At 44.2% G+C, this 23,820-nt stretch overlaps 1 protein-coding gene across 1 annotated transcript in view; it reads left to right on the forward strand.

Moving 5' to 3' along the window:
* glipr2 (GLI pathogenesis-related 2) overlaps positions 1-23,820 on the forward strand; it is a 64,389-nt gene that overhangs the window by 27,183 nt on the left and 13,386 nt on the right. The window contains exons 6-10 of the mRNA XM_043719848.1: positions 5,925-6,125; positions 8,998-9,207; positions 13,742-13,819; positions 17,978-18,217; positions 21,264-21,482. Of these exons, the coding sequence (XP_043575783.1) occupies positions 5,925-6,125; positions 8,998-9,207; positions 13,742-13,819; positions 17,978-18,217; positions 21,264-21,482 (948 nt within the window). The remainder of the gene's footprint in view (positions 1-5,924; positions 6,126-8,997; positions 9,208-13,741; positions 13,820-17,977; positions 18,218-21,263; positions 21,483-23,820) is intronic.

Genomic DNA, 23,820 nt, shown 5'->3' on the forward strand with positions numbered 1-23,820 from the left:
CCCTGGATGCTGCCTGACCTGCTGTGCTGTTCCAGCAATAAAGTTTCAACTGTTAGCCTTCAGTGACATAGTTGCCCTGAGATCCAAATCCCTTTGTGCATTTACCCCATTTTCCAACTTCTCATTTATGAAATGCTTTGCTCATCTCTTCTTGCAGGAGAAAGCGAGGACTGCAGATGCTGGAGATCAGAGCTGAAAATGTGTTGCTGGAAAAGTGCAGCAGGCCAGGCAGCATCCAAGGAACAGGAGAATCGACGTTTCGGGCATAAGCCCTTCTTCAGGAATCCTGAAGAAGGGCTTATGCCCGAAACGTCAATTCTCCTGTTCCTTGGATGCTGCCTGGCCTGTTGCGCTTTTCCAGCAACACATTTTCAGCTCATCTCTTCTTGCAACCAAAGTGGTTTGTATTATCTGAAATTTGGAAATATTACAATTAGTCTTTGTATTCAAATCGCTGATATATGTACATACATTGTAAACAGCTGGGGTCCAAGTATTGATCCTTGTGGTATCCCACTAGTCATAGCCTGCCAATACAAGAATGGCCCATTTATTCCTACACTTTCTTGTCTGTCTGTTAGCCAATCCTTAATCCATACCAATACATTACCTCCCAAACCATGTGCTTTAAATTTGCTAGCCAAACAACACTTCCATTTTGTATCTTCCTTGGCCACTCGACAGCTCATGACATAATGAACTGCACCATTGTTTCCCAACACTGCTTTCAGTTGTCCAACTCAGTAAGACTCCTCACTTGGCTCAAATCTTACCCATTCAATAAATAATCAGGGTATCGCTAACAATGGTTTCACTTCCTCTCCCTGCAACTTCAGTTACACAGTTTTCCAAGAATTAATCCTCAGCTCGCTATCCTTTCCAAATCATGTTACCGCTTGAGGACACTCTCTGCAAATATATAGCCTACTTCCATATTGTCATAACTTTATGGGAAGAAATAAAGTTGACTACTCCACAAGCTGTACAAAAAGTATGAATTCCTTATTTTACCACCAGGTATAATCAACTTGCTTCTCTTTATTGTTGTTCATTAAAATAAAAGAGACTTTCACAGGTTGTTCAATAACTGAAAAAATAACATTTGTTACAGACAAACTTATTCTTGAAACAAGTGTCAAACTGTTATCAACTAAGCTACAATGCAAATTGAACTGCCTGACCTTTAATCATAAAATCATAGAATCCCTACAGACTGAAAGCAGGCCATTCAGCCCATCAAGTCCACACCAACACAAGTCCCAAATACACATACATTCATGTGCAGACATACACAACCTTGCAGAGTTATTACAGTTGGTGAAAAATTAGGCAGAAAGGATAAAGAAACTCAACACCCTCTAGGTCAAGGGATGAATTTAGATGACTTTTCACAATTCCTTTGAATTTCTTTTGATGAGATCCCTTTGCTGACAGTTTCAGAATAATAAAAAAATCTTAAGACTAGATTTCAAATTCAGCTGAAAATAGTTAGGAGTCTAGATATTTGCCCGATCCCTTTTAAAAACTATTTCATTGAGAAAGACATAGACTGTGCTGCATTCACCTACAAACTATAACTGTTACTAACTGAAAGAGAGAGAGAGAGAGAGAGAGAGAGAGACTGTCCTCCTTCTCCTTGCAAACCTCTCCAACAACTACCCACATTTTCTATGTGTGAGGTGAAGGAAGTACCCATTACCTCAATTCAGAGGTTGTTGCTAGGTGATAGCAACATAAATCCAATAGGGCTTTCCAGGTCTGCTTGCTCAATGACTAAAGCAGTAAAACTCCACTGTTATGTCTCCCTTAAACATAGCCAGGCACCGCTTTCCAAAGTCACCTGTTTTATTATAAACAAATAAACCATCATCATGTTTAACCTTTTGACTCTACAGTTTCAAGAAACCACATCCCAATGCCTTTTCAACTCAGTAATGTTCAAGCATATTTTTTATTTCTCAACATCCATATAACTATATGAATGTATGAATTCCCAACAACGATTCATAGAGTCATACAGGGGTACAGCACAGAAACAGACCCTTCGGGCCAACTCGCCATGCCGACCAGATATCCTCAATTAATCCAGTCCCATTTGCCAGCACTTGGCCCATATCTCTCTCAACCTTTCCTATTCATATACTCATCTTGATGCCTTTTAAATGTTGTAATTGTAAAACCTCCACTACTTCCTTTGGCAGCTCATTCCATATACGCACCACCCTCTGTGTGAAAAAGTTTCCCCTTAGGTCCCTTTTAAATCTTTCCTCTCTCTAGTTCTGGACTCCCTTAACCCAGGAAAAAGACTTTGTCTATTCACCCTACCCAAACCCCTCATGATTTTATAAACCTCTATAAGGTCAGCCCTCATCCTATGATGCTTCAGGGTAAACAGCCCCAGCCTGTTCAGCATCTCCCTGTAGCTCAAACTCTCCAACCCTGGCAACATCCTTGTAAATCTTTTCTGAACCCTTTCAAGTTTCACAACATCCTTCCTATAAGAGGGAGACCAGGGTTGCATGGAATATTCCAAAAGTGGCTGAACCAATGTCCTGTACAGCCGCAACATGACCTCCCAACTCTTATACTCAATGCGCTGACCTAAGAGAAAGCATATCAAACGCCTTCTTCACTATCCTATCTACCTGAGACTCCACTTTCAAGAAACTATGAACCTGCACTCCAAGGTCTCTTTGTTCACTACACTCCCCAGGACCTTACCATTAAATATAAGTCCAATATGATGATATCCAGCATCTACTTCTCCATCTCTCCCAACCATTCCACTCTCTGTGGATTAGATGGTTTTTCTGATATATAATCCTAGATAAGCTGCAAAAGTTGCTAACTGAATTCTTCTAAAACGTTTGTCATCATTGGCCCTGTTACCACTCACACTGATCATATCAGAGGCTGAAGCAGACATTTTCAACCTTACCAAACTATTTGACTGAGCTGCTTCCAGCCTAATAATCTCCCCAACACAAAGATATATAACGTCCAACATCTTCGATACATCATGCCTAGGCCCATTGACTGCTGAAACACTGATCCACCAGTAATTTTTCACCACCAGACCAGAAGGTTCACTACTCATGAACCTTCATCACTTAGAAATTTCTAATCACACAAAGCTTTAATATTTATATCCATTCTATTCACCCATGATTTTCAGTGCTGGTGACCTTTTGGAAAAGTGACGTTTTCCTTGACCTCAGCTATGCTTTGTTAGAAAATGAAAGCAAGGTCAAAGGCAGTCAGATATATCAAAGAGGGAATGAACAATTACTTTGCTAAGTCAACTGCTCTTATTGTACTTATTCTTCCTAATAGATACATTTGGAGCCAACAACAGTCCCCTTAATCTCTCCAGGGGCTTGGGCTGCTGCCAACAAAAAAAGCCACGTTCATTTTTAGGAGCAAGACTGTGTTTTACTGCTTCATTGATTGCATTGCCTCTAATAGTTTCCACGTTGTTCCAGATGAATGAATATAATTGTGATAAACCCAGAACATCCAGGGAGAATCACTAATCTCATTGAGTATGAGTTCCCTCAGTAACGGGAAATGGTCTCCCCAGATGGAGCCTGTCACCTGAGTCCTTTATAATGTGGACCTTCTTGTAGCACTGTGGTCCCTACCCTAGACTCGGTTCAAGTCCCACCTCCTCCAGAGGATTGTAATAACATTTCTGAACAGGTTGATTAGAAAAATAGGTTAACTAAAAAATTATAAAGCAGACCCAGGTTTTTGCCTGTATATATTTAATTGACTGCATGGGAGATTACAGGAGAGTGGTGGTGGTGGTGTAGCAGTTTTCACATAAAACAGTCACGGTGATTTTGGTGGTGGAAGGTCACTCGGTTGTGTATGATAACACTCTGGGGCATAACTAAAAATGAATAAAGCAGACCCAGCCAGGAGGGCATCAGTTCACATCTAGCTCATAGCCAATGGTCATCCATTGCCTGAAAATGGCAGTGCTCAGACCCAACATCATGCACCTTTCGGACGATACTGAGGTGGAATCCTGTCTGAGTGTACCCCCATTTGGTTGGAATTTCACATTGGTCCCAAAGTCCTGGACCTCCCTCAGGACCTTCTTGGATAAACCTAGTGTGTCTTTTGACCTTGCAAGGAGGTGGGGTGTTTTTCTGTAAAGGCTGCTGCTGCACACCATCCACCTTGACTCTCACGCTGATTGTCCAGACATGCTTTGGTGGGTGGCGGGGATCCTGAGCAGAAGCTCTCCAAGTGGGAGTCCTTCCTCTTTCACTTGGAGACCTGGGGTGGAGGGTGTTGCATGTGGCAGTCCCTTACAATTGCAAGTTGCTGCAGCTCATGGACTCCCAGCTCCACTATTTAGTTTCCGGCGCTTTGAAGTCTGTGCACCATGTTTATATAGGGTTGTGGGCATTGCATCCCCTTTTTAATTATTTAAGAAATATTTTGTTATGTTTTTAGTTGCACTTCAGCCCCATGCTCCTGATCCTTGGGCATCTGGTGCAGAGGGGTATGGGCAGATCGGAGGAATACCCCATGATTGTGCTCCTGGACAGGGTCCAGGCATGGACTGTAGAGAGGGGCATCTCTGCTGACTGTCTGTCCCTCTTCTGTGGTTACGTTCATGCCCAGATGCCTTTGAAGAGGGAGTTCGTTATGTCCATTAATGCTCTCAATGCCTTTAGAGAGAAGTGGGCACCACAGGGAGTACTATGCTTTATTTCCTCCTCCAATTTCACTTTGATTTAGTCCCTTCCCCTCTACTCCTGACCCCTCCTCACCTTTGATGGTTTATATTGCCCATAATGGACTTTGTTTGTAAATACTCAATTGGATGCATGGGTGTTTTACTGGTGGTGGTTGATAGTTCAAAACAAGAGAAAGTTATAAAATGTTCCAGTGATTTGACATTGGGGAAGCTGTGTGGTCGTGTGTAAGAGCTTCTAGAGTAAAAAAAAGACAACAAGGAGAGCGGATGGCTGTACTGGACTTGGATTCCCAGAAAGTGTATGATAAGGCACTGGATCAAAGATTATTGCAGAAAACAAAGGTTAATGGTGCAGGGGATAATATATTGGATAGATAGAAGATTGGCTAGCAAATGAGAAACAGTCAGCAGAAATAGTCATTTTCTGATCCACAAGGTGTGACAAGCACCCCTCCATCACTGATTGACTGAGAAAAAAAAGTAGAGCCCAAGGCTTCCTGTGGAGCAGATGTAACGTCCCTACTTGTGCACCAAGAGGCCTGAGTTCATATCCCATCCTCTCCCAGACCCAACTTTCTGCCCTGTGCAGGGGCTAGCCTATGTACATCATGAGTCATGGCTTTGTTTTGGTGTTCAGCAATAAATGATGTTCCTTTCCATTTAAGCTTCCTCAATTATGACAATAGTATTTGTCAAATCCTATTATTATAGGACTTTTAATATAGGAATCTTGTACTAACTCTCCCCCTCCTCGCCCCTCTCTACCACATCTCTTATCGTCTTCCCCCCGTGTTACCACATGACTTCTGCTGCTTAAGGTAACACACTGAAATTAACCTCACTTAAACCCCTCTGTCTTTCGACTTCTCTCCTGTCATTAGAACCATCTCTTTGCCCAGGTTTTTGATCATGTCTTCCATGATAAACTTCACTGGGTGATATACATTTTTTAATAAGAGGACTCAAGTGTCTGTTTCCATGCTGTACATCTCTATAATTCTATAAAGTGCTTATGCACAACGTTGTATGATAAAGGCAAGTCATTATTGCTGGTCTCTCTGCTGCTGGACACATTGAGAGTAAGTAACTTCATTTTCTAAAGCTCTGAAATAGTCTGTTGATAAGAGCAGGATTGTTTCTTGTCTGTTGCTACAGAGCATACACACGGACTGTCTTGTTCTTCGTAAATCACCCACCTGCTGTTCCTCTGCAGGCCATTTCACACAGTTGGTTTGGAGAGAATCCAAGGAGATGGGGGCTGGCCTGGCATCGGATGGCAAAGATCTCACCATCGTGGTGGCCCAGTTCAACCCGGCCGGTAACATCACCAACCCAGGCTACTTTGCTGAAAACGTCCTGCCAATCGGCAGTGAAGTGAAGGAAGACGAGAGTGGCTCGGCACAACCAAACACTGGTAAGGCATCAGAAGCTGAAAAGGTGGCACCACTGTCAGCTGTGGGCTTTGTTAGGAACAGGAATATGCTCCTCACCCCAATGAGCTTGCTAAGCCATTCAACATTAACTCAATTTATGGTTGGTGGAACACTTCAATGCCTTTCACCCCGTCCCCATAACCTTCGTAATCAGGAATCTATTAGTCTCTACCTTCAACATACTCAGACTGAACTTTCACAACTCTCTTTTGAGAGAATTTCAAACATCCCAACACTCTGAGCCACCATGGTGGCATGGTGGTTCAGTGGTTAGCACTGCCCTCCTTGGGTGACTGTCTGTGTGGAGTTTGCACATTTGCCCCATGTCTGCGTGGGTTTCCTCCGGGTGCTCCAGTTTCCTCCCACAGTCCAAAGATATGCAGGTTAGGTGGATTGGCTGTAGGAAATGCAGGATTAAGAGATGGGGTCCTCTTCAGAGGGTCAGTATGGACTTGATGACCTTAATGGCCTGCTTCCACACTGTAGGGATTCTATGAAAACCTGTGTGAAAATAATGTGTGAAGTGGAACAATGACTAAACGCTCAGTTTGGGTAACTCCAAGGCTGTGAACAGAGTCTAGGGACTGGAGTTTCAAAGATTCAGTCATACACCAGCAGAAATTTCAAATGATGATTTCAGATCATATCATTAGATCTCAAAGCCTCCATTACTCACTGCTATTTTTAAAGTCGGAGGAAGAGTTAGCAACCCACACATTTCCAATGAACAGACTGTTGAGCTTACTGCAAAAATCATTAATAGCCTTTGTCAGCGCTTTTAGATGTTCAAACAAGAAGTCATTGAATCCCGTACAGTGTGGAAGCAGACCATTCGGCCCAACCCAACCCTCCAAAGAGCAACCCACCCCATCCCTGCAATCCTGCATTACCCCTGGCTAATCCACTTAGCCGACACATCCCTGAACACTATGGGCAATTTAGCATGGCTAATCCGCCTAACCTGCACATCTTTGCACTGTGGGATGAAACCAGAGCACCCAAAGGAAACCCACGCAGACACAGGGAGAACATGCAAGTTCCACAGATTCCAGACAGTCGCCTGAGTCTGGAATCAAACCTGAGTTCCTGGCGCTGTGAGGCAGCAGTACAGCCCTTACTCTGAGGTGTAAGGAAAACATCTAGAACATCTGAGGGTGTAGCTGTTGTGAACACAACAGAAGCTATGAGGACTAATGTCCAACAGTTACGAGAGATGGATAATAAATGCAGCTCCAGGTTAATCTCTCTAAATGTCTTAGCTCTGTCATTATGCCCTTGAATAATGGAAGAGGCATCCACTCCAAACCTCTACATGCTAGCAGTACTGAGGGGCTGGTGCCGCAGAGAGTCTCAATCTTTCACTGTGTGTCAGCAAGCTGTTCCTGCAGCTACTTAGTGCTGCTGCTGCTCAGGCTTCTCTGAGAGGTTGTTCATTTTCAGTCAATGGAGGACCTCATGTGTTCAAATCCCTCGACCATCACAGATTACATCACAGAGCTCCTCCATTGTCTTCCTATGTCTTGGTAATACCTTGGGCATCTCTGACCTTTAGGAAACTATATGCTTCTGATTATGCAGAAAACCCTATATCTTCACCAGCAGAGACTGGCTGTGTCTATTCTCTTAGAAGACACTGCCCACAGCTTGATCTGTCTCAGCGTCTAGCTCCCACTCACTTGTTGATGCCCAACTCGCCCAATGCTCTCTGTTCGAAGCTAGACGGTGTCGCCATTGAAGTGAGTGTGCCAGTGCTTATAGAAGGTGCAGGGGTTGGTTAGCTCAGTTGATTGGTTGGTTTGTGATAGAATGATGCCAACAGTGTGGGTTCAATTCCCAGACTGGTTGAAGTTATCATGAAAGACTGTCTATCTCAACCCCATGTCTGAAACATGCTGACCACACTGGTGAGGACTGTAATGCTTGGGTTCCTCAGCTGATGTATGTTCCAGGTAACAATGATGGGAGCTAAATTCAAAGTGATACTTTTCCCAACAACCCTGAAGGCTCTAGATAAAATAGTCTAGATGCACTTGAAAGACAACAGGCTAGATATGCTGAACTTGGCAATGTATTCCCATTATGCTCACTGCTCTTTGTAACACCTTCTAGTACATTGTTTGGTACTAGTTTACATATCCTTTTGAAGATCAACATAAAGTTATAAATACCAAAATAATGGGAATGTGGGTCAGGTGTCTTCGGCCTTGAAACATGTGATGAAATCTCCATAAACCTGCCCCACTCATCAACCTGTTAACTTTGTCAATGGTTTCTGTTAATGTGGCCTGTGGTTACTGGGGACTGGGAGAACACAGCTCCCATTCCTGATGAAGGGCCTGAAACGTTGATTCTCCTGCTCCTCGGATGCTGCCTGACTGGCTGTGCTTTTCCAGCACCACACTCTTCGACTCCCAGTGGAGTGACAAATTTCTGAATCCGATCCAACAATGTTCTTAAATGATTAGACAAGATCGTACTACCCTGTCTGCAATCTTCAGGTGACTCACAAGATGGTTCTCCATGTTGGACTATCTGCTGCCTCTTTCTTCCATCCTTGTTATTTCTCTTCTGCTTTACAAAGTGTTTCTCTTTAATATTCGTTTTCAGTTCTGGTGAAGGAAGAGTCCTGTCTTTTCCTCTTTGCACCTGCTGATAGCTCTCTGGCACGTGGTTCATCCTCTTTCACGTGCAGTGATCACACTCAGATAGTTATTTAATACCAGAAAGGAGAATGTTGCAGTCATTGTCTCTACAGAAAAACGTAGGGAAAGAGAGAAACATTGTACTTTCTCAGGACAAGCTCCCTCATTCTGCAGGCTTTACAGTCCATCACTGACCATCTCTTTCTTTCAGTGGAAGGTTTTGCTGCACAGTTGCTGAAATCAGTGAATAAATATCGAGTGAAACATGGAGCGGGACCATTGACCCTGAACCCAGCAATCAGTGAGAAAGCTGAGAAGTGGGCAAAGAGTCTGGTAGATTCCAGTACATTGAAGCACAGCGACACATCATACGGGGAGAATATCTGGTGTCAGCAAGGCTCTGGCAGTCTCCAGGTTAAAGGTACATCACTTCACCACTTGAAACATGCACACTGTTTCATGGCCAACATTTGTGGGATTGAGTTTGTATGTCAATGTGTCATAGAGCTTTTGCAATATGGTAAAAGGCCCTTAAACCATTGTGTACACACAGACATCAAGCATCTATCCATTCAAATCTCAATTGCCAACACTTGGCCTGTGACCTTGAATGCTCTGGCATTTCAAGTGCTCATCTAAATACTTCTTAAATATCTTGATGGTTTCTAACCTTTCAGGCAGTGAGTGCCAGATACCTAGAACCCTTTGGGTTAAAAGGTGTTCCTCAAATCCTCCCTAAACCTTCCATTCCTTACCTTAAAACCGTGCCCCTTAGTTATTGACCCGCAACTAAGTGGAAAGATCTCTCCCTATCTACCCTCTTCTGTGCCCCTGATAACTTTATACTCATGTAACACCCATCCCACCTCTCCACTTCAACTTTCTCAGCTCTAAGGAACACAGTCTCTCAGTCTATCACGATGAATCTCCATAAATGAATTGCACTAGCCCAGATAACATTCTAGTGAATCTCTTTTGCACCTACTCTAGTGTAATTACATTGGGGAGACAATGGTCTAGTGCTGTTATTGCTGGACTATATTTCCAGTAACCCAGTTAATATCCCATGGACCTGGGTTTAAATAATACCATGCTAGATGATGACAGAATTTAAATTCACTTTTTTAAAAATCTGGAATTAAGAGTCTAAAACGTCCTTGAAACCATTGGCCATTGTTGGAAAAATCCACCCGGTTCAGTAATGCCATTTAGGGAAGGTAACTGAAGGTGGATAAATCTCCTGGACCAGATGGACTACACCCCAGAGTTCTAAGGGAGATGGCTGAAGTGAGAGTGGAGGCTTTAGTCATGGTCTTTCAGGAAACACTAGAATCAGGGAGGGTCCCAGAGGACTGAAAATCACTAACATGGCAGCCCTGTTTAAAAAGGGAGTAAGACAAAAGATGGAAAATTCCAGACCAGTTAGCCTAACCTCGGTCGTGGGTAAGATCATGGAATCCATTGTGAAGGATGAGATTTCTGAGTACTTGGAAGTGTATGGTAAAATAGGGCAGAGTCAGTATGGTTTTATCAAGGGGAGTTCATGCCTGACAAATCTGCTAGAATTCTTTGAGAAAGTAATGAGCAGGTTAAACCAAGGAAAGCCAATGGATGTTATCTACTTGGACATCAGGAAGGTCTTTGACAAGGCGCTGTACAGCAGACTACTGAGTAAGGCAAGGGCCCATGGTGTTAGAGGCAAGGTGCTAGCATGGATAGAAGCCTGGCTGTCTGACAGAAAGGAGAGAGTGGGGATAAAAGGGTCCTTCTCAGGATGGCAGCTGCTGACAAGTGCTGTTCCGCAAGGCTCAGTGTTGGGTCTCAACTTTTCACTTTATACATTAACAATCTAGAGGAAAGAACTGAGGGCATTCTGGCTATGTTTGCAGACAATACAAGACAGGTAGATGGATAGGTAGCATTGAGGAAGCGTGGAAGCTGCAGAAGGATTTGGACAGGATAAGAGAGTAGGCAAAGAAATGGGAGATAAAGTACAATGTGGGAAAGTGTGAGGTCATGCACTTTGGTAGGAAGAATAGAGGCATGGACTAATTTCTAAATGGGGAGAAAATTCAGAAGTCTGAAGTGCAAAGAGACTTGGGAGTTCTCGTCCATGATTCTCACAAGGTAAACTTGCAGTTTCAGTCAGTAGTTAGGAAAACAAGTGCAATCATGGCATTTATTTTGAGAAGACTTGAATATAAAAGCAGGGATGTACTTCTGAGGCTCTGTAAGGCTTTGATCAGATAACATTTGGAGTATAATGTGCTCTTTTGGGCCCCATATCTCAGGAAGGAGGTATTGGCCTTAGATCGTGTTCAGAGGAGGTTCACAAAAATGGTCCCAGGAATTAACAACTTAACATGTGAGGAACATTTGAGGACTCTGGGTCAAAACTTGATGGAGCTTATAAAGATATGGTGGGATCTAATTGAAATATACAGAATACTGAATGGCCTGGACAGAGTAGATGATGTGAAGATGTTTCCAAGGGTATGGCCTTCAACTAAAGGGAAGACCTTTTAGAACTGTGCTAAGGAGAAACTTCTTCAGGCAGACAGTGGTGAATCTATGGAATTCATTGCCACAGAAGACTGTGCAGGCCAGGTCACTGAGTATATTTAAGACTGAGATAGACAGGTTCTCGAGTATCAAGGAGATCAAGGGTTACAAGGAGCAAGCCAGAGAATGTGGTTAAGAAACTTATCAGCCATGATTGAATGGCATAGCAGACTGGATGGGCTGAATGGCCTAATTTCTACTCTATGTCTTATGGTCTAACTGCCATCTTTATCTGGTCTGGTCTACATGTGACCCCAGACCCACCGCAATGTTAGTTAGGGATGAGCAATAAATAGTGGCCTAGCCAGTGACACCCCCATCATGTGAATAAATGTTTTAGAAATTCCTTCATATCACCTTGGCAACCAGAGCTCAATAGTCATAAATACAATTTTATACTGTTCCATTATAACCTCTTTACTTTTATAATCAATGCTTCAACTAATAAAGACAAAAATCTCACATGCCTTCTCAACCACTTTATCTCCCTGTCCAGCTACCTTTAAGGATCTATGGACATGCACACCAAGATCCCTCTGACCCAGGGTATGACTTAGGGGTTCTAACATTCAACATGTACTCCCATGCCTTGTTAGTCCTCCCAACATGCATCAGCTCACACTTTTTCAGGATAAAATTCCGTTTGCCACTGTTCAGCCCATCTCACCAGCCCATCTGTGTTGTTCTGTAGACTTTCCTCTTCGCTGTTTACCACACCACCAATTTCTATATCATCTATGAACCTACTGGTCATACCACCGAGATTCATTAATATACATGACAAACAGCAAGGCACTCAGCACCAGACTCTGTGACACACCACTGGATACAGACTTCCAGTCACAAAAACACCTTTCAACCATCAACCTCTGCTTCAAGCCATTAAGCCTATTTTCCAGGGACATAAATTACCCTGGAACCCATGGGCTTCTTAACTAGTCTGCCATATTACACCTTATCAAAGCCTTACTGACATCCATGTAGACTACATTAACTGTGGTACCCTCATTGACTCACCTAGTCACCTTGTTGAAAAATTCAAATTTGTTAGATATAATCTCTCCCTGAAAAAAACTATGCTGACTATCTTTGATGAATCTACATCTCTCCAACTGGAGATTTATTCTGTCCCTCAGTTTTTCCAATTGTTTCTTACCACTGATGTTAGACTCACTGGCCTGTAGTTTTCTGGTTTATCCCTACCACCCTTGTTAAATAATGTCAGCACATGAGCTGACCTCCAGTCCTGTGTTATGTCACCTATGGCCAGAGATGATTTGAAAATTAATATAGGATCCCCTACACTCTCCTTTTCCTCCCACAGCAGCTCAGGATATACCTCCTGTGGGTCTGGTGAGTTATTTACTTTCAAGCCCACTAAAACTGCTAATACCTCCTCTCTCTCAACTTTAATTTGTTCAACTTGTACAAGATGACCCCGACCTATCAACTGTGTTTGATCCATAGCCTGTATGCACTTTGCTATACCCTGTACTCTATACAACTCAATTAATTTTACAAAGTCTCACCTTCCCAAATCTAGTGAAGCTCATTAATTCTATATTTATATGATCTATATGGGTTATGAGGTCCTTATCCATAGCTAACCCAAGTACAGTTTCTCTAACTAGAGGAACTATAGCTTTGAATACCCACTGCTGTACAATCTGTGACCTTAAAATTCCCAGGAGTTCTTGCATATCTCCATATCTCTGGCAAAGTGACCTGTGAGAACAGGAAAGTGCTTCCAGGACATTTCTGCCCACGTGATACAAGAATAGTCCTCTCAATCTCTAGGCATAGTTTATACACTTCTTGAAACTAAAGTTGAATCAAGTCCACAACATAATTGTGATACTTCAGCAGATGAATACTACTAACAAAATTGCAAATTAAATAATTAGAATTATAACAAGAATTTATGAATGTGAGAGCTTAATATATAAAAAGTTTATTCTAACAGGTTATTGCAAACGGAAGTTTAAAGGGTGTTTCTTGCTCTGGTTTATTATAGGAAGAATTTAATTATAAAACAATTTATTATAACAGAACTATACTTGGAGTTTTCAAACAAGCATTATTGTTACAAGAAAGTTACTGTAGCAGTATTTTATTCTGACAAGTGTTTATTACTACTGGAATTTATTTATAACTTTAGTTTACTGTAGCAGAACTTTGTTGTGAATTGAATTTATTGTAACTTGAGTGTATTCTGTCAGGAGTTTAGAATAACAGGAGTTCACATATATCCAGTTTATTCTGAGAGGAGTCTCTGCCAAGAGTTTATTGTAACTAATTTATTAGCATGATGCCTGAGGGCATGTCTCCTGCCCCAGACTCTGCCCTGTTTATGCTGTAAGTGTGTTAATCTGTCAATATTTCTATGTTTAAAGGAAACGATGTTGCTGACGCCTGGTACAATGAAATTAAAAATTATGACTTCTCCTCACCTAAATTTCAGAAGAATTGTGGTAAGTTTTGTTTGTTCCATTGTACATAATGACTGCATGGAGTTATGTAAAATATGCATCACCATTTGTTCCAAATAATCTGTACTAGTATCCGAACTTTGCACAAGTTTCTATTGCATCTATTTTTTTTAGATTAGATTAGATTAGATTACTTACAGTGTGGAAACAGGCCCTTCGGCCCAACAAGTCCACACCGACCCGCCGAAGCACAACCCACCCAGACCCATTCCCCTGCAGCTAACACTACGGGCAATTCAGCATGGCCAATTCACCTGACCTGCACATTTTTGAACTGTGGGAGGAAACCGGAGCACCCGGAGGAAACCCACGCAGACACGGGGAGATTGTGCAAACTCCACACAGTCAGTCTCCTGAGACGGGAACTGAACCCGGGTCTCTGGCGCTGTGAGGCAGCAATGTTAGACACTGTGCGTTTTGTCTCAGTAATTCAGCATATCTTTCTAATTCCTTTTCTCTTGGACCCATCTCGCTCCCTTTTAAAAACACTGAAGTTGTTTAGCCCAATTACTTCATTCAGTAGTAAAATTCTACATTTTCTCTACTCACTGAGTAAATGCTTTATTTTATCCTTCTTGCATTCATTAGTAACTATCATATATTCATGGTCCAGTTTGAATTCACCCACAAGTGGAATTCTCCCTACATCTATGTTGTCCAATTCATTCATAATATCAAAGACATTTTCACTATTGTGGATAGATTGGGGCTATTACTTTCAATCTTTTTCTGATAGTCAAAGCACAGCATTAAGTACCACTCTCTCCTGTGACAAACATTGAAGTGCACTTGATAAAATCATAGTGCAGTTCTGTTCTTCCTTGCACTGTCTTGTCTCCTTGTTGTGTGACCAAAGAATGTTAAGTGTTCCATCAGCTCTGTGAGGTGAGTGCCTACCTCCGTATTGGTCAAGGGCCAGGAGGTGCAGCAATCTTCCCCAAGCCTCCCAATCCAGTTCTTTTTCCTTTTTTTACCATCTCTTCCTCCCTTCTGTGTTTTTTTTCTCCTCGGACTCTCAACCTCAGACTTCTGGCCCTAGCCTCCGGTTCGCGGCCTCCAAAGCGGAGTTAGCGGTCTACGGTCTGTGGCAGGGATACCAGTGACAAATAGTCCAGTAAGAAGTGTTGGTAGCCAGTGGTCAGACCACATGGAAGCCCCTGCAACAGTCAGCTGTGGACATCCTAAGAGGGAGAGACTCTAATGTTTGTCTTTTTAACTGCTTCTTGTTTTCTTGATTGATGGTTATACTGTGTATAGCTGTAATGTAACTTTATAGACCATACGACCATAACACATAGGAGCAGAATTTAGGCCACTCAGCCCATCAAATCTGCTCTGCCATTAAGTCATAGCTGAGAAGTTTCTCAATCCCATTCTCCTACTTGCTCCCCATAAGCCTTGATCCTTCTGATACTCAAGAATCTATGTATCTCGGTCTTAAATATATTCAATGACCTGGCCTCCACACCCTTCTGTGGCAATGATTTGCATAGACGCTCCACTGTCTGCCCAAAGAAGTTTATCCTTACCTCCTTCCCTTTACTCTAAGGCTGTGCCCTCGGGTCTTAGTCTCTCCTACCAATGGAAACATCTTCCCATCATCTACTCCAGGCCATTCAGAATTCTGTAAGTTTCAATTATATCCCCCCTCTATCGAATATAGAACCAGAGTCTTCAAATGTTCCTCATATGTTAAGCTTTTCTTTCCTAAGACCATTCTCGTGAACCTCCTCTGAACACGCTCCAGGGTTAGTACATCCTTCCTGAGATATGCAGCCCAAAGGTGTGCACAATAAACCAAATGTGGTCTGATCAGAGCTTTATAGGGCCTTAGAAGTATATCCCTGCTTTTATATTCAAGTCCTCTCAAAATAAATATCATCATTGCATTTGCCATTCTAACTACTGACAACCTGCAAGTTTACCTCAATCCTGGACTAGAATTCTCAAATCTCCTCGCACTTCAGACTTCTGAATTTTCTCCCCATTTAGAAAATAGTCCATACCTCTATTCCTCCTACCAAAGGGCATGACCTTACACTTTCCCACATCAGCCACCCCTTCGCCCACTCCCCTAACTTGTCCAAATCTTTCTGCAGCCTCCCCGCCTTGCCAATGCACCTGTTCCTCTACCTATCTTTGCATCATCTGCAAACTTAGTCAGAATGCCCTCAGTTCCTTCATCTTGATCGTTAATGCATAAAGTGAAAAGTCGTGGTCCCAACACTGAACCTTGCAGGAACACACTTCTCAGCAGCTGCCATCCTGAGAAGGACCCCTTTATCCCCACTCTTTGCTTTCTGCCAGACAGCCAGGCTTCTATCCATGCTAGCAGTTTGCCTCTAACACCATGGGCCCTTATCTTACTCAGCAGCCTCCTGTGTGACACCTTACCAAAGGCCTTCTTGAAGTCCAGATAGATAACATCCATCGGCTCTTCTTGGTCTAACCTGCTCATTACTTCCTCAAAGAATTCAAGCAGATCTGTCAGGAATGACGTCCCCTTGATGAAACCATGCTGACTTTGCCCTGTTTTATCACACACTTCCAAGTATTCAGAAATCTCATCTTTGACAATGGATTCCATGATCTTACCCACGACCGAGGTTCAGTCTTTTGGTCTTACTCCCTTTTTAAACAGGAGTGCCATGTTAGTGATTTTCCAGTCCTGTGGGACCTTCCCTGATTCTAATGATTCCTGAAAGATCACAACAAAAGCCTCCACTAAGCTTCAACTATCTCCCTTAAGACCCTAAGGGGTAGTCCATCTGGGCCAGGTGATTTATTCACCTTCAGGCCATTTGGTTTTTCTAGCACCTTCTCCTTGGTGATCGCCACCATACTCAGCTCTTCCCCCTCACTCTCTTGAATGTTTGAGATATTATTTGTGTCTTCCACCATGAAGACTGACGTGAAATAATTATTCTGTTCCTCAGCCATTTCCTTGTTCCCACTACTATCTCTTCAGCATCATTTTCCAGCAGCCCAATGCCTCTCTTTTGCCCTTTATATATCTAGAGAAACTCTTGCAGTTTTCCTCTATATTACTGGCTAGCTTACTCTCATGTTTAATCTTCTCCCTCCTTTTTTTTGTTATCTTCTTCATTTCTCTATTCTATAGCTTAGGATTGTACCTAGGTACCCTATACCTAAGGTAGCATCATTTGTTGGTGACATTGTTACACTGTAACTAATCTGTAACTAAAGAATCTGTACCTAGGTACCTTTATATCTAAGATGACACTGTACTCATTTGACAATAAAGTTAATTCAATTTAATCATGGCACTTCCCAAAATCGTCTATAGAGCTCCCAATGCCAGTCGTCTCAGTCATATGCCAGCTTGTCAATCCAACTAGCTGCCCATTGAGAGGGTGACTACAAGATGTAAGTGACCTTATCAGCAATATCTTTGTGTCTCTGGCCTTGCTTCTTGTAGCCATTGCAAAGCTCAAGCACACAACTTCCAAATACTGCACAGTAGGATTGACATGTTATTGATGGCACTGGGAATGAGATATTAAACTGAATGCCAGCTGCCTCGTTCCAATGGCTAAAATGGATAGTATTTGAATAAGAGTGGATGAGTTCTCCTAACAGACCAGGGGAGTGCATTCATGTCCCTCAAAAAGTAGACTAGAACCAATTTAGTTCATCATTGTGTATAATGTATATCATTAACAGGTACAATTCCTTCATCGCAATTCCTTCTTGGAAACATCCAAATATCACAAACAGATATGCTGAGCATCTCTTTTGCTGTAAGCGTTTCCACATGATGTTGGATGTACAAAGTTGTAGGAGCTATGCCCGAATTGGAGGAGTATGGTGATCTCAGAGGTTTGGTTGTAGAACTGGAGGATAATACTGAGAACGGGAAGTGCAGGTATTAAAACAGGGATGAGAATGTCAAAACTGAGGTTTTACCCAATTAGGAGCCAATGCAGCTTAGCCAGCACAAGGGTGAGCAGGACTCCAATGTGATCTAGAGCATGAGAAGCAGAAATTTGAATGGGTTGAAGTTGACAGTGAATGGAAAGGGGGAGTCTGTCGAGGAGAGCATTGACTTAGGCAGTAGAAGCTGTGGCTTGCAGCTGACCTGTGCTCTTCGTAAATCACCCACCTGCTGTTCCTCTGCAGGCCATTTCACACAGTTGGTTTGGAAAGAATCCAAGGAGATGGGGACTGGCCTGGCATCGGATGGCAAAGGTCTCACCATCGTGGTGGCCCAGTTCAACCCGGCTGGTAACATCACCAATCCAGGCTACTTTGCTAGGAATGTCCTGCCGGTCGGCTGTGAAGTGAAGGAGGATGAGAGTGGCTCGGCACAACCAGACAGTGGTAAGCCACCAGGAACAGGCAAGGTGGCACCACTACCAGGTATGTGTTTTGTTTTCTACAAAATATTCATACTTCCTGTCAGGAAGCTGAAAATATTTTGTTGTTGCTGTGTCGCCATGGTCTTACCAGACTGTAGGGGCTGCTCTCTCATTACATTTAACCTGAGGGCCACTAGACCTCAGGCAAGGGAAGAGGTTGAGAAGGAGAATCCTTCATGGTAACGTCAAATCGGTGATGGGAATGGAACCCATGCTGTCGGCATTACTCTGCTCTGTAAACCAATTCCCCTGAAAAGAAATTCATTTGGTAGTACAGAACTTGAATGTTGCAAGAATAGAGATGCTTTTCACCTTACACTCATCAGAACAATTAATAAGAATACTACAAAAAGAAAAATCAACATTATACTGCATGATATGACAGTGCTGATTGGTTGGCAAGTGGACTTTGATTGGTAGAGGTGTTGTCAAGGAATATGCACTTATTAATGCTGATTGACAGTTAACTGCCGGGCTTTGTTTAAATTTTAAACCAGGAAGGTTGATTCGGATTACTCAGGACATTGACCTGAAAAATGAACCAGTAAATGGATGTCACATGTTCTGTTGACTTGAAACAGTCTCTGTGTATGTGTTAAATCTTTCTATTTGAACATAAAAGGGTCCTGTGTATTAATTTATGTTGTTTCTGAGACACAGCAGTGCACCAGACTGCAAACCTGATGGACTATCTGAAATTGGTTGTCAGCATAACTCTTTCACACATACAGGATTATCCAGAAATACCTGTCCAATTGCAGAATCACATCTAATGTTCGATATTGTGGTGTGATTTTACAAGTTTGGTCTGGTTGTGGACAGTAAGTACCTGGCTCGTTGCGAATAGCAAAAGGGATACGCTGTTTGATGTAATCTTTGGGACATATGGCATTTAGCACTCAAACACTGAAATTAATATACCACGTTACTCATTTTTACATTGGGCAGAATGTATTTCATACTTAAAGGCATCATCCTGATCGTGCTGAAGACCACAGCATTGTAGCAATATGAAATAGCTAGCGTACCTGTTGAGCAAACATTTTGAGATCTTACCTCAGGGTAATATGCGGAGGACTGATATTTTTCAGGACCACCCTCGAGCCTTTTATGAGTTTTGGCCATTATCTGTCAGGATGGCTCTGATGCACCCTATTTCAGCAATTCCCCTTAAATTGTTCTTTTTATTGTGAATTGACCCTGACAAATGCAAGATGAAAAGCTTTAATAAAATGTATCTTTTTTTCAGCAAAACTGGAAATAGTTATTCATATGACGCAGTAATCCAAACCAGCAAACCCAAGTACAAATTCAAAGAGATCCTAAGTTTCCTGAACAGAATCCATGTTATATTGGAGCCACCTGCAGAGTTTTACTGCCATAGACATCCCCAACGCTGCACTGAGAGAAATAGAAGGAAACAATAGATGTAAAATTAAAGTGCGGAGCGAGAAGGGTGGGGAAAATCCAGTGGTTTCACCAACCTGTTGGTGGTACCACTGGCAGGCCCTCACTGAAATAATCGACAGAACACTCTGTTCAACAGCCTGGACAGCAAACTGCAGCACTCATTTGCAACTGGAGCTTGAAGCCAGGAACCCGCAGGGAAGATTTCTGATAGGGGAAATTCTTCCCACAGTTTTACAGAAAGAGAAGGGGTGACTGATGTGGTTGAAATCAGGGTGCAAGGGAGGCCTCAGTCTTTGTTGTGCAACCTGAGGAATTCTGCGAAGCGATGACTCGATGGGCCAAGCGGCCTGCCTCCACACTATGATGATTCAGTGATACTAAAATTGGTCAGGTGGTAAATAATGAGGAACCTTAGATTACAAGACGATAGAGGTGGGCTATTCAGCTGGGCTGATAAAAGGCAAACAGAATTCAAACTGGATAGATTTGAGGAAATGCATTTGGACAGGACAAACAATGCAAGGGAATGCATGATGAATGGCAGGACCCTAGTAAGCTCCGAGGATCAGAGGGTCCTTGGTTTGCATGTACAGCGGTCTCTTAAAGTAACAGGACAGGATGATAAAGTGGTTAAGAAGGCATACGGATACTTGCCTTCACTGGCCAAGGCATAGAGTTTTAAGATTGGGGAGTTTATGCTGGAACTGCTAGAACCTTTACCAAGTGAAAGCTATTTTTTGGATTTTTGCTCCTTGCCTTGTTATGTGCACTCTATTGCTTCACTGTATGATGTGAGCCTGTAAGACATAGCAGCAGGAGTAGACCCTTCGACCCAATGAGTCTGCTTCGCCATTCAATGAGATCATGGCAGATCTGATAATTCTCAACTCCAAGTTCCTGTGTTTAACTATAACCCTTGATTCTCTGACCAGTTATAAATCTGTCTATGTTAGCCTTGAAAATATTCAATGATCCAGCCCTCTGTGGTAAAGAGTTTCACAGATTCACTACCCTCTGAGAGAAAACAAATTTCTCCTCATCTCCATCTTAACTGTGCAACACCTTACTCTTGAAATATTCTGTCTGGACGTATACTCTGCCAAACAGAGAAAAAAACCTCACCACATTATGCCACCAACCTTATATATTTTAAACTGGTGAGTAACAAGTCAGAAACATCCTGCTGATTGCAATCATTACAGGAACACTATTAGGTGGGTGACTCACTCTTTCCATTTGATGGCGGAGGCTATGACTCTTTGACACTTCTGAGGGAATTGCCCTAGATAGCGAACAAGGTAAGATTACAAACCTTGCTATATCAAGAAGTGAATAAGATGCAATGCAAACATGCCTTTAAGGAGAAAACTAAATAGGTAATGAGGCAGAAAGGAATATGGGAATATAAAGATAGGATTGGATAGAGCAGGGTGTTAGTAGATTCCTGTGGAGCATTAATAATGAATGGATCTGTTTTGTTAAATGGCTATTTCTGTACTGAGAATGCTGGGTACATATGTAAATGCCACATTTACATTTCACTAACATTCATCATGCCAATAAGATGAACAATGAATTACACTACAGCCTCAGTAATGTTCTGTGGAAGCTATCAATAGACAACTGATGTTTTACAGACAAGGAAGCAAAAGCATTTCTTGCTGAACTGCTTCAAGAACACAACAGATTGCGAGCCCTGCATCAATCACAGCCACTCCAGTTAAACTCGGATCTCTCCAAACAAGCACAGGAATGGGCAGATCATCTCGCTGAGACCCGTGCGCTCCAGCACAGTAACACCGAGTATGGCGAGAACCTCTGGTACAAATGGAGCAGTGAGGCAAAGCCACCAACAGGTAATGAGCTCAGAGTGCAGCATGAACTTCCAAACAACTTAGACTTTAGCCTAACTCCCGTGGTCAGGGAGGCAAGAGTTTCAGGTTGACCTCCTGGGGGGAGAGATGAGGGTTTCAGACTGCCCTGCCATGGAGGAGTTAGGGTTCAGACTGACCTCCCGTGGTCAGGGATGTGCGGGATCAGAGTGACTTCCCGTGGTCAGGGAGGTGAGGGGTCCCTCCCTTGGTCAGTGAGGTAAGGGGTCAGACTGATCTCCCGTGGTCAGGGCGAAGAGGGCTTCAGAGAGACGATCCGGCAGGGGTAGGTGAGGGTTCAGAGTGACCTCCCGTAGTCAGGGAGGTGAGGGTCTAGAGTGACCTTCCATGGGGGAGGTGAGGGTTAATAGTGACTTCCCATGGTCGGGGAGTGAGGGTTCAGAGTGACCTCCCGGTGTGGAGATGAGGGGTCAGAGTGACCTCCCATGGTCAGGGAGGTGAGGGTTCGGGATGACCTCCTGTGGTCAGGGATGTGAGGATTCAGAGTGACCACCCGTGGGGAAGGTGAGGGTTCAGAATGACCTCCCATGGGGGAGGTGAGGGTTCAGAATGACCTCCCGTGGGGGAGGTAAAGGGTTCAGAGTGACCTCCCATGATCAGGGAGTGAGGGTTCAGAGTGACCTCCCGTGGGGGTTCAGAATGACCTCCCGTGGTCAGGGAGGTGAGGGTTCAGAATGACCTCACGTGGTCAGGGAGTGAGGGTTCAAAGTGACCTCCCGTGGGGGAGGTGAGGGTTCAGAGTGACCTCCCTTGGGGGAGGTGAGGGTTCAGAGTGACCTCCCGTGGTCAGGGAGGTGAGGGTTCGGGGTGACCTCCTGTGGTCAGGAATGTGAGGGTTCAGAGTGACCACCCGTGGGGAAGGTGAGGGTTCAGAATGACCTCCCGTGGGGGAGGTGAGGGTTCAGAATGACCTCCCGTGGGGGAGGTAAAGGGTTCAGAGTGACCTCCCATGATCAGGGAGTGAGGGTTCAGAGTGACCTCACGTGGTCAGGGAGTGAGGGTTCAGAATGACCTCACGTGGTCAGGGAGTGAGGGTTCAAAGTGACCTCCCGTGGGGGAGGTGAGGGTTCAGAGTGACCTCCCGTGGGGGAGGTGAGGGTTCAGAATGACCTCCCGTGGTCAGGGAGGTGAGGGTTCAGAATGACCTCCCGTGGTCAGGGAGTGAGGTTTCAAAGTGACCTCCCGTGGGGAAGGTGAGGGTTCAGAGTGACCTCCCTTGGGAGAGGTGAGGGTTCAGAGTGACCTCTCGTGGTCAGGGAGTGAGGGTTCAGAGTGACCTCCCGTGGTCAGGGAGGCGAGAGTTCAGAGTGACCTCCCAAGGGAGGTGAGCGGTCTGAGTGGCCTCCCGTGGTCAGGGAGGTGAGGGTTCAGAGTGACCTCCCGTGGTCAGGGAGGTGAGGGTTCAGAGTGACCTCCCGTTGGGGAGGTGAGGGTTCAGAGTGACTTCTCGTGGTCAGGGAGTGAGGGGTCAGATGACCTCCCGTGGGGGAGGTGATGGTTCAGTGCGACCTCCCATAGTCAAGGAGGTGAGGGTTCAGAGTGACCTCCCTTGGGGGAGGTGAGGGTTCAGAGTGACCTCCCATTGTCAGGGAGGTGAGGGTTCAGAGTGACCTCCCGTGGTCAGGGATGTGAGGATTCAGAGTGACCTCCCTTGGTCAGGGAGGTGAGCAGTCAGAGTGACCTTCCGTAGTCAGGGAGTGAGTGTTCAGAGTGACGTCCCATGGTCAGGGATGTGAGGGTTCAGAGTGACGTCCCGTGGTTTTGGAGGTGAAAGTTCAGAGTGACGTCCCATGGGGGCGGTGAGGGTTCAGAGTGACCTCCCGTGGTCAGGGAGGTGAGGGTTAATAGTGACTTCCCATGGTCGGGGAGTGAGGGTTCAGAGTGACCTCCCGTGGTGGAGGTGAGGGGTCACAGTGACCTCCCATGGTCAGGGAGGTGAGGGTTCGGGGTGACCTCCTGTGGTCAGGGATGTGAGGATTCAGAGTGACCACCCATGGGGAAGGTGAGGGTTCAGAATGACCTCCCGTGGGGGAGGTGAGGGTTCAGAATGACCTCCCGTGGGGGAGGTAAAGGGTTCAGAGTGACCTCCCATGATCAGGGAGTGAGGGTTCAGAGTGACCTCCCGTGGGGGTTCAGAATGACCTCCCGTGGTCAGGGAGGTGAGGGTTCAGAATGACCTCCCGTGGTCAGGGAGTTCAGGGAGTAAGTGACCTCCCGTGGGGGGGGTGAGGGTTCAGAGTGACCTCCCTTGGGGGAGGTGAGGGTTCAGAGTGACCTCCCGTGGGGGAGGTGAGGGTTCAGA

The sequence above is a fragment of the Chiloscyllium plagiosum genome, chromosome 30 (genome assembly GCF_004010195.1).
Source record: "Chiloscyllium plagiosum isolate BGI_BamShark_2017 chromosome 30, ASM401019v2, whole genome shotgun sequence".
NCBI lineage: Eukaryota > Metazoa > Chordata > Chondrichthyes > Orectolobiformes > Hemiscylliidae > Chiloscyllium > Chiloscyllium plagiosum.